Consider the following 12,217-nt stretch of genomic DNA (forward strand, 5'->3'; position numbering starts at 1 on the left):
ATTCAGCTAAGAAATCAGCATGATACAAGGGATCTAAAATTTCAGTTGCTTCAACCAGAATATTTAAAGTGCAGAGCAAAGAAGTCTACAGAATTATTTCATTGTAAACCAAATTACACACCATATACCAGACAATGCCAGGAACATTAATGGTTTATTAGGCAGAGAACACCACTGTATAGACCTCTTAGAGCTTCAGTTTTCTGTTGCACAGGCAGCCCCACTGGGTTGGTCATCCAGCCCACAGACTGTGGGGTACACAATGATGGATTTCAGTCTGGGCAAGCATTAATCCCTTTTTTTTCTTCCATGAGGATCTTCCCTTGATTCCATGTATCAGCAATAGAACAAGGTGGAATAATTTTAAATGAAAAATGGTAGGTTTAGATTAGATATTGGGAAGAAATTATTCCCTGTGAGGATGGTGAGGCACCAGCACAGGTTACCCAAAGAAGCTATGGATGCTCCATCCCTGGAAGTGCTCAAGGCAAGGCCAGATGGGGCTTTGAGCAACCTGGTCTAGTGGAAGGTGTCCCTGCCCACAGCAAGGAGGTTGGAACTGGGTGATTTTCAAGGACCCTTTCCACCCAAACCATTCTATGATTCTTATTCTGTTTCAGGTTATTCCATTTAGTAACTTTAGATGCCATTTCTTGTATTCCAGAATTTTACCCAGCCTTGAAGAAAAGAGAAAACTGTTTCTATAGCAGCACAGGAAGCCTGCACCACAGGCAAGCAGCCAGACAGGTCACATCTCAACACTGTCTGAGAACGGTGCCAGTAGGATAAATATAGCCAAGGTGTGATACATATAGGAGTTAAAAAGAGACTTGTGTACTAAGTGGCTGCTTGACATAACACCAAAATTCTTCTGTTGTGGGGGTTAGGTCTCAAACATTTACCACTTAGAATAGAGATTTCTTTGTCACCAGCAAATGAAGACCAATCAGCTGCTAACTTCAGCTCAGGAATATGCCACTAGTGACGGAGGACACCCAACACCTCCTTAGGGACCAGACTGCAACACATTGCAAAGTCCTGAGATGCTGTCCCTGCACTCAGGCTCAGAGACCCTTTCCAAAGTGTTTATTTCTCTCATGCACAAGGCATAGGAATCCATCTGTGGACCAAGGGTTTATGTACATTAAAGGATAGAACTACAAGTTTCATCTTCAACTATGAATGTATGTGCGTAAGGAAAGCATGTGCAGAAATGACTTACTAGAAAGGAAGACATCTGGGTTAGATGTTCTCTTCACTTAGTTAATCACATGGAAGTGTCATTCCGAAGGACTTTGTGTATTAAGGCTGAGGAAAGTGCTTTGTTCAAAAGCGATATGCACATACCAAATGTGAGAACCAGAGTTCCCGTCTGACCCGCAGAATCCACCACTTACCCCGTTATTTATGCAAGCTGCTGTCAGGTCATTTTTTACACACTCACATAGTATTTTCCAATCTGTGATGAATGCTAAACAAGATGAGGCCTATTCCTTGACATGTCAGACTAGTGAGAAAGTTAAATTACCTCTTTGTGAGTTCCAAGATCAATGTATCCACAGAGAGGGTGAAACGCTCCTGTGCCACAGACATAAACATGGGTCCGGTTGTATGGCTGAAGAACACGGATAAAATTGGCACATTCTGTCTGTTGGGAAAAGAAAGATAAGGCTTACTTTCCATGTTTATTCTTCATTTTAAGGTTATACATTCTACTAAGTTACAGTCATAGCAGTGGTGTTCTTAAACTCAAAACTACTGTAGCAGAGACTGTTTACAAAGTAGTTCAAGGCTGTGACAACTACAATTTGACAGTGGCTATCTACCAGGCAGTTCATCAATCAGACTAATTCTGCTGTAATGCTTACAGCCACAAGAAGCTGTGTGCTTACAGCACGTTTTGGAGTGTATCTATTCAGCCTGTGTTGTAGCCAACAACACCTGTCAACAACTGGGCAGAGGTCGCAGAGCCACTGGGCTTGTCTGGCTACCAGTCCTCCTGCCTTTGCTTCCCAGCTCAGGGTGCTGCACATGCTTTAACACCAAAGATTACATGATTAAATAACTGTGATGGGCTGAAAGGCTTCAACACACTTCATAGGGTATGTTTTGTCTCTGAATCAACCACTGGTGACTTTTATCTGGTCATTTCTGAGTCCACTGGGCTGTCCTGGCTCTAGCTGGGCTTGGTCCTTGCTGGTAAGCACAGGTAGCTGCTACATGCTCCAAGGATGATCCATGGGCTGGAGGAAAAGGCTTGCTCTAGCTTTCCCCAAAAGAAATAAATATAGAAGCCTAAAACAAGTACTTCAGAGGGAATACACAAGATCTGTTCATACGTTCTAGACATCGTCTTACACTCAAGTCAGAGTCCAAATCAAATATTTGCCACCCAGGACCCTTTCCTTCTCCTAGTATAGAAACAGAACAGTACAAATCTTCCTTACACACCAGTATCAGAATATTCCCAGTGCTCAGCAAAGGTGTTGTTTAGGTTTTGACTACTGTAAAGATAATGGTAGCAACAAGTTAGAATAAGAAGTTGAAATTCTTCAGGCAAAGGGCTGAGAGTGTTTTGAGCTGCAATCTACCTTGGAAACCAACATGCTGGATAGACACTAGGAGATTTTTTGGAGAAAAAAGGAAGAAATTTATTTTACAGCCAGGAAATGTTTACATTTATAGTGGGGTCTAGACACATGATGTAACCTGTGGTATGCAAAACATATTTAAGTTGTATTGTGTACACATATGTACTTTAAATATACTTCCTAAAAAAAAATCTGTGGTCCCAGGGAAAAGCCATTGAGTCTGACATTTTCATTTAACTCTAAGTGAAGATGTCTGCAAGTTAAGTTGATTTCTACACTGCTCTACTACTCTGTTTCTTTAGTGAATTATAGTGAAGTTACAGTCAGGACATTCCCAAGAAAAAAGAAGCATATTAATGTGAAAAAAAGAGGACTTCATGGATGTTTTGACTGATACACACTTCTGAGGAAAGCCAAATCATCTCTCAGCTGAATTTCCTACATGAAAGAACAACCTAGCATGATTGTTACCTGCAATATTGAATTTTTAAGGTATTATCATTTAAAAAAGAAAAGAAATGGGTTTTTTAATTAAGAAAAAACACTTAGCACATTAGTTCAGAAGAAGTGTAACAAGAGCTTACTAATGCATTTTGTGTGTTTAGTAACAAATGCACATAATTCTCATAATTCTCAGCAATAATAAAAAGATATACATCATACTTACATGGGCATCTTTCCCAGCTAATTTGCATAATTCTACCTTTTCTTTTGCTGCAGGCCAGTAAATCTGTAACACAGTTAAAATAAAACAAAGATTATGAAGATTATAAACTGTCCAGTGACTGTAGATTAATTATTCCATTAATAAACAGTTAAAACATATTTATGCATGTTGACAGACCTTGCCTGTAAATTGAAATGAACATGACTTCAAATATAAGGTCCCATTACAAAAAGTTAAGAGATTTTAAATTAACCCCCCATCTTTGTTTATTTCTTCATTGGCTACATGTACTTTTTTAAAAAGCATTCAGTTAATCTGCACAGGGCACCTTGTCACCATTTTGTGTTTCCCTCAAAGTTATGATGAGCCAAATCATTTGGAAACTAAACTGATTGCAAAGCCAGGCAAATTACATTTGTGAAGAATTTGGGCCAGTGGACTTGGCATGACTGTTATAAAAAAATACTTAGCTCTTTCTGCCAATTTTCAAATGAAAAGAATTAGGTTCAAAAAACTAAGGATAGCTCAAGGGAAATTTGTAGACCAAAAAGTATATTTGACAGAAATCAACAGTGCATGGTTTAAAAATGTCACCCATCAACATAAACTGAGTTTACTGAGAAAATGAAACACAAGTTTAGAGTAGAATTGTGGCCCTTAGCTAACTGGCATTAAATATTGATACTGTTTCTCTTTCTTTTTTAATCTGCCCTGAAGAATTCTATAAAATAGGTTTTGACAAAAATGAATCCAGATGACAAAATACTATCAGTCACTGTAATTCAAGTTATGTTAGTGAAGAAATATCAATGAGCAATAGTTCAGGTTCCGCGTCACTGAATTAAGCAGTCAAAACTGGATGTGATTGAGTATGTGTTTGATACTATTAAATTTAAAATAGAAGCTAAATACAAATTCTTCTACAACCACTCTGATAAAAATGCATGTTTTGTACTTCTAATTTTGACATGCTGAAAGTATTGTTATTTCTCATAACTAATAGTAAAAAGCCCACAAATCACATTTATTTTTAAGCAAATTCAAGTCCCCAGCACCAGTTAGCAGGTCATTAGTAGTCACTAATGTGCTTTAGAGTAGTCTCCAATCACACTTTACAAAATCTTAAATAGTAAATATATAAGAATGAAGAATTATTATAATATGCATTAGAAATAAAAACATCATCAAGGAAGGATGCACAACTCAATGGCACACAAGAGGAGTTGACTATTGTCATATGCCCTTTCATCCAGCTGCTGGCATCTTGTAGGATGTGGCTTGACATACACAGGCTCAGTCCCACATAGATAAGGAAAGCAAAAAGCCAGCGTCCTGTGTCAAGTGCCTTTATCACTTCCCAAAACATACAGTCACTGTTTCTCTCAATCTGGAAACACTTTTGGTTTTACTTCTTCCTCTTTCCTTCCCAGTGAAAATGGATGTATTGGATTTCTGCAAGGAAATTAATTTCCACTCAAGTGAATTTAGTTACCTTTCTGATAAAAGCCTCTTAGTAGAGATAATGTAGTTTAAGTTACTTAAACCTTAACCCTTTACAACAATATTTACATGGAGTCAGAGATAAGACGGTGTGTAACAGTATTGCATCACTGGAGCAAAAATATGCTTTCCCAGAGCATTTTCTCAGAATGATGTAGTCATAGCACCCAGGTGTGAAAATGCAATCCGAAGTCAGCCGTGCCAGGGTGTGTGGGTGGCACAGTGCACAGTGCCAGGAAGCACAGAGCAAAGTACTGGGAATATCATGAGGGGCTGAAGGTAGGTCCAGTCTGGTCCCTGCCTGGGCAGAGTGGGATGAGTCTCAATGGTAACACAGGTTAAGTTTAAGAAAAGCTGATGAAAAGCTACCAGTGAAGAAAACCTGATGAGAAGAAACAGACAGAGGAATGTAAGATCATGGAACTCCAAACACATCTGGCCAAGGAGATTTGTCAGAGCTGTCAGTTCTCTTGTACAGAAACTTTAATGCTCAATTCTGCCTAAGATCCCTGAATCATTTACAGGAAAGCCTACAGGTCTTCAAGGGACTTGGGAGATTTTTAGTCAAAGCTCAGTTATCCAATTAGGCAGGCAAGATGTTCCTTTGGAGGCTTTTGAAAATTCCCAGTTCTCTTTGCCAACTACAGAGAAGAACTGGAGGGGTTAAAAACAGACACATCTGCTACAACGCATCAGAAGTGTTAATGGACTTGACTTACCCTCAATTCTTCTACAGATTCCTTCATGGGAATTAGTGTTTGTCCTACAAGGCTGAAACACACACACACACCCTCACTTCTATGATAATTGACCACAGACAATAATATTAAAAAATCAATTGTTTTACTCTCTAGTTACTAAACAGCCTCAGTATTTAGCATTATATAAGGCTACATTCGACAATGAAAAGTGAAGCTAAGTGATCCAACTTGAAAATCAATTTGTAATTATATATGGCAGAGCAAAAGTGATACTTATTTGCTTTCCATATGAGAAATGAGAGTTCCCAGAAACTGTCAGATATAAATTGTAATAGATCAAGAAAATTGCATCATAAATAATGAGTTGATGTGCTGAGCAAGAAAGCATTAACTTCATTTTTATTACAGGACATGCTGTGTAACAGTACCACAGGTCTGGTTCCCTCAAACACTGACACAAGTAACGTTACACATCAGTATTGACTTTTCTGTAGGGGGTGAAATTAAGTTTTACTATTATATTTTATTCTGATAAGTTACTTAGTTTTACAATATACCAAAAAAGACTGCATGCTCCTGTAGTTTCTTCTAGATTTCAACTGAGCTTTTGAATGGTTTGAAGGTTTGAAATTGGTAATTTTTTTTCTTTTCCTTTTAATTTACATGCTCTGTTCGCAATAGTAACAGCATATTAACAAATTATTTTTTTCCTTAAATTCCTCAATAAGTAGAAACTTCAAGGAATGGGAACAAAAAACAGATAGCCAGGCACTATATATTAAAGGTGATAACAACACTGACTTAAGTTATAATAACTTAGTTTTACAAACAGTACAAATTATACATTTAATATATTTTATAGTTGCATCTGTATGTGAAATGTCTGGAGAAATCTTAGAATAGCTTAGTGGAGTTACTGAATTGAAGGAAAGAATGCAACTAGTTGGAATATGTGAACTATAGACTTGTATAGGATTCTTTTCTTTTCTTAATCTTCAGTTTATTTTCCTTTCAAAATAACCATATCAAAATTCCAAAGGTCGGCTACTGTCATGATTTCCAGATTTTATCTTCTATTGCCCAATTAAAAAAAAATCCAACAACCTTACCACTACTTTTAAATCATTCTTCAAATATTTTCTTAAATTTAGCAACAGGAAAGAAATTAAATTGTCCTAATAAATGAAAGTTAATACGTTCTTTTCTATCAGAGAGAAAGAAAACCTCCCAGGAGTACAAAATTAAGCAGTACATAAGCATAGGATAGATAAGGTATCACTTTAAAGGGTAGCTGGAAATTGATTTCTGATTAAAACCAAACATTTAAAACCACAAAGGTCTTTTCCAGATCAGGAGCAGCAGATTTCTAAAAGTAACATTTTCTTGTCCTTTATGCATTTTTACTATATGAAAGGAATGAAAAGGCAAGGAAAAATTTTTAAAAATGTATTTTATCTATATTAATTGGTACATGGATGCCATATATATATAAAAATAATAACTGGCTCCACCTCTAAGAGCTTAATTTCAGTGGCCATCTGTCATGAATTAGTAATGGTATTTTATCATTTTTCAGTATCTGTCTTTCTCCATCAGATTTTGTTCCTAAGCTAACACTTCAGACTATAAATCCTTAGGAGATGGGATGCTCAAAAATAAAATGGTGAAGTCTAATTACAAAAAGAAAATACTGTGTAAAAGTACAGCTTTTTCAATAATCACTTCTAATTAGGCTTCTAAATCTAGAATGGTGCAGGACTTCATAAAATGAGTGGAAAATGCTATATATTGTCACAATACAAAAGAGGAAGATCATAACCTACCTAAACAATTTTAAAACCCATTGTACTTCATCTGTTTGTAAGGTTTCAAAACAAGTTTTGTGTTATGGAAGAAATAACACAAGTGTCCAGTAAAAATGGAGTGTGGTAGAGAAGATAACACAGCTTGGTAAACAGACATTAGTCCATTCTAATATTGTACTTTAATAACCCAGATGAATTACATTAAGGTGCAAGAGCTGCTCTTTGTCATGGCTCCATTTAAATATTTACTAAATTGCCACATGGAAACTTACTTAGCTCAGCTGCAAAAAAACAGGCACTAATACAAGCAAAAAATAAAATGGTCTGATAAACAAAGAACTTGACACAGAAAGTCACTCGTGGAATTCCTCAAGAAACAGTGTCAGAGTTCATCCTATTTCATGTACCCCTTCAGTAGCCTTGGTAAAAACCCAGAACTCTGCCACAACCCATGCAGGTGACAGAAAGTTGGGAAGCATCACTAATACAAGTGGAGTTAAATTATGCAGGAAGAATCAAAAGGCTCTGAAGACTTAAATTTTAAACAGCCAGAGGAAATGAGTATAAACTGCTCATAAATAAATATGTATCATGGATTGTTGATTTAAACAAAAATTAAATCAGAAACACTGGAGTAACAACGATCCGTTCCACAGCAACAACATTCCTAAATAAGTTGCATGAAGTTTCCCAAAGGGCCACTTACAGCAGCTTTGGAGTGGGTTATTAAAGGAATAACTGTTCCATGATGTAGGTGGTGCTGATAGCAGGGAGTGACACCAACTGACCAAGTGACTCTTTCCAGTTCCAGGTCCCCAAGAGAGCCACGCTGATGCCAGCAGCAAGCACCTGAGTGTCCCATTGAGGCTGTCAGCTTTGAGCAGCCCTGGGGAGCTCACTGGAGCCTCTCCCGTGCCTGATGCTGTGCACGTGCTCCAGCACTTCTCTCTCAGTTCAGCCTCTGGCACCAGACAGCCCAAAGTGCCCCGTCAGTGGTGCACGGAGCACCAGCAGGGTGTGTCCCTACCAGGAGGGAAGGACACCAGCTGAATGGCTTGTCTCAAAACACTCACACACTGAATCTGGGGGCTGTGAAGAAAGGGATTGCTCCCTTCCTATTTTAAAGGAATAAGAGGTGATATAAGCATTTAGATGGAAATACAGATTCTAAACAGCTGCTTGATGCAGCAAGAGAAGGCCAGCTTTCTTCCCTTGTTTCATTCTTTGTACTAGGTATTCATCATATTGATGCTTGAGGGAAGGTATGCAATAAAATTACAGCTTTCTGGGCATCAAAATGTCTTATTAAGGCTTTGTGAAGCATGTACACTATAAATCAGAAGCTTAGGCTCACTGGTATGGGTAAATTCCCCATATGACAGTCCCAACTGCAGTTTCCAAAGAACAAAGCCAGATTGAGTTGTAAACCCTTTGTCATGTTGGCATATGCAATATACTCCCCCTGAGAAACTCTTCTCCATGAAAAACTACCCCCATGTGTGAAAAAAAAAAAAAAGGATTCATGACTTAGTTCAATGGGACCATAAAATGAGTACAGTAAAGAGAGCAACATGAGCCAAACAGACTGAAGTAAACCAGGAGACAGTCTAATCCCAGTTTTGTTATTGCCTTACTCTATATGATAGTCAGGTCTCAATTTTCCCACCAGTAAAATGACAATAATGCGACTTTCTTTTTTTTAAATTTATTTTCTTGATTTTCTGAAGAACTTTGTAATTCATAGCTCAAAAATCAGAAGCAAAGAAAAACAGTAAGATCAAGGAGCACTGAGAAAACATATGATAGTGATCCAATAAGAATGTCACCCTGCTGCATAAGACAATATCACAAATGTCATGCCCCAATGCAATAAGAGTGGGTGTTCATGGATTGCATCCTGAGAACTAGGACATTTGTCACTGCTGTATACTGACCCCAGGTCACTTTACTGAAAATTACTGTAAGCACTAAAAATTTACTGAATTTCCCAGAAAACACTGGAAAGAATTTAATGCATTCTCTGTATTATTTCATGGAAAACAAAGAGCGTTAAAATTATCACAGAATCTTCTGAGTTGGAAGGGATCCAAAAGGATCATCGAGTTCAACTCTTAAATGAATGGCCTGAATAGGGACTGAACCAGTGACCTTGACATTATTAGCACCATGTTCTAATCAACTGCACCAATTAATGGGAAAATGATCTGATTTTAGCACACCATATTTGTATAACATTTGTTCTCTAAATATCTCATATCTGCTGCATTGATATGGGCAGTATGGAAGTCCACAGCTTGGAGAACTGGAAAGATTGTTCTCACATATAAATCCTAACAAGAAGGTGACCCCAAGGGTCTTGTAACTAATTCTCACTGTAACTGCTGTACTATGAAATTCAGTGTTTTAAAGTCCTCAGGAAACAAAGGAAGCTGATGCATCTAAGTTCCTCATCTAAATTTCTCCCTGTATTTGAAAATAGGCTGTCCTTAAGAGTTTTTTCATCAGGCTTTCTTTATAGCAGTTTCATCAAGGTTTAACTAACTCCCAGAAATATTTAAGAGATCCTTAAAAGCCAAGAATGTATCCTTAATCTCATTTACATCTGACATTTACATCTTCACCTGTGGTACTATATCCCAAACCTGCAATATGCATCTAGGAAATAAACTGACCAGTATTTCCATCTCCAATTATTTCATAATAAAAGAAAATTGAATCTCTGATAGATATAATCTGATGTAACAGGAGGAGGGAAAGAGAGAATAAGAGGCATGTTTCAAAGTGATTTGCAACACAGCAGGAAAGTCAGTGTCAGTGTTTGGCATTCTTTATTTCCATGGTGCTGTCAAACTGAGTCAAATGCACTGAAACTCAGAGAAAATAGAAGTTGTGTATTTGGAAGATACCTTCATAACATTTTGGTAGCTTAAATTTGGCAGGTGGCTTTTAGAGTGAATCCTCATATTAGAACCAAACAGGCTTTAATATTTCATCTGTCTGGGACCAAGTGACATCTCCACATTCCCAGTTCTCCTCTTAAACTGTGATGTCCAGCACAACTTAAGTAGCAGCCAATACTTCCAGCCTCAAGGGTTTTCTGAAAAGTGCATTTTCATGTGTATGTTATGAGTACACGTGAAAGCTTAAAGAAAATAGACCAGATGCTGATTTAATTTACACTGGATTAAATCCTGAAAGGCTTCAGTGCTTCTACACTTTATTTTCCACAGTGTAACCACAGCAGACTTCTGACTACCGTCTGTTTCTCCTAAAAGGAAACCATACACCAGGATTTTTAGGGTAAATGGCATTGCTCCTGACATGTTTATCACTTCAGACTAAAAACAAATCCTACCTTTGAAAAAGCCAATGACCGATATAAGCAAATGTTTTCAGAGAGCAGGATACGGGCCATTCTTTGTAGCTAAACACATGGGTAAAATACAAAAATGACAGCGGATGTTTACGGAAACATAATTTATGGCAACAATGCAAAAGGAAATAACAGAGACACTCTCTTCCACCTAGGACTGCTGTTATTCTGGATTCATACTGCTTTCTTCACGTCTTGCTCCATCTGTTGTTTTGTGTCTATAAACACTTTACAAAAGCTTTCACTTTGTCTACACAGGTGCCTAAATTTAAGCCTGTCAAACAACTTTACAGAGTAAATAGCTCAGCAGTAAGACCCCTCCAAGGGCTGGCAAGCACAAAGATATCACCTCTGCCTCTGGAAGCCCCTAACCTGAAGTTTCACTGGGTTTATCCTAAATTATCTCAGTCCTGATGCCCCACTTTCTTAAGTTTAAATATCTCCAGTGGTTTCCACATGACTCTTTGGCCTTCAATTATGTTTCCTGGCAAACCTTTTCTTCTGACAGGTCAAGAAAGCTTCACTCTCAGACTGTCTGCAGTTTCGCTGACAGGCAGGAAGCTAACTTCCTTTGAGCAACAGAATAAGCAGCACATATTTTTTAAGAAGGAGCAATCTTGGTATTACTGTGTTTCAAGGCTGCAATAAACACCTCAGACTGTGTATTCCTGAGGCTCAGCCCTGATGGCAAGAACCAAAGCTTCCTTTCAGTACTGGCTAAACTCCCACTGGGCTCATTCCTAATTGAGACCACGCTTATATAGACTGACAGAAAGTTTCTCAGAGCAATGAATGTAAAATTCTGCTCCTGTATCTCGAGGGTACTATTTTACATAAATATGCATATGTATTTGCATATATGTTCCCCTTCCTGCAGAGATGGGTGGATCACACTGCAAATAGTGCTGAAATACAAGCCCACTTGAACTGTTGGCAAGCACTGCAGTTATAGAGAAAAAAAAAAGTATGTGCAGCTATTTCACAAGCACTTACCCAGCAGATAAATATATATTTATGCATATGTATATTTTTCCCTGTAAAATACAGATAATAGTCAATACAAGAGGGCATTCAAGGATGTCACAAGACAGCTGCACATGCCAGAAAAATAGCAGCAACTACAAACCAAGGATGCTCCAAGCGATGATAATTTGTGACCCAGAGCCAATGCACACTGGGGCAGATGAAAACAACTTGTTTCAAAAGCTGCTATTGGGGATCTGACATGTTTATCTATTTGGCCCACATGGGGCTGTGTCTTCCAGCACTGACAGCTCCTGCAGGTTGGCAGCTTTTCAAAAGCTTGTCAGGCCTTGATAGCATTCCTATTCCTGCGGAGCTGGGCGGGTCACCCTGCGGATCCCACCGCGATAATGGCGCTGACACGTAACCCCGCGTGCACTGCTGCAACAGCCACAGAAAGGGGCACCACTGCTCTGCAGATATTTACCCACTGCTTACCCAGCTGAAAACATGTTGTGTTCCGTATTTACTTTGCTTAAGGAGTAAAATAGAAAAGGCTTTACACAAACTCACGAGAAAATTGGATGTACTGTTACCAGCAGGATCTCAGAGCCTGG

At 38.2% G+C, this 12,217-nt stretch overlaps 1 protein-coding gene across 3 annotated transcripts in view; it reads right to left on the bottom strand.

The window, feature by feature from the left end:
- Positions 1–12,217, bottom strand: part of SEMA3D (semaphorin 3D) — a 131,092-nt gene that overhangs the window by 59,253 nt on the left and 59,622 nt on the right. For 2 of the 3 annotated variants that reach the window (XM_066318764.1, XM_066318766.1), the window contains exons 4-5: positions 3,259–3,321; positions 1,529–1,648 (exon numbers count right to left, since the gene is read on the bottom strand). In XM_066318764.1, coding sequence (XP_066174861.1) covers positions 1,529–1,648; positions 3,259–3,321 — 183 coding nt within the window. Of the gene's footprint in view, positions 1–1,528; positions 1,649–3,258; positions 3,322–11,630; positions 11,807–12,217 lie in introns of those variants that run through there. The other variant, XM_066318767.1, reaches the window with a different exon arrangement.

Source organism: Sylvia atricapilla, chromosome 5, assembly GCF_009819655.1.
Source record: "Sylvia atricapilla isolate bSylAtr1 chromosome 5, bSylAtr1.pri, whole genome shotgun sequence".
Taxonomy (NCBI): domain Eukaryota; kingdom Metazoa; phylum Chordata; class Aves; order Passeriformes; family Sylviidae; genus Sylvia; species Sylvia atricapilla.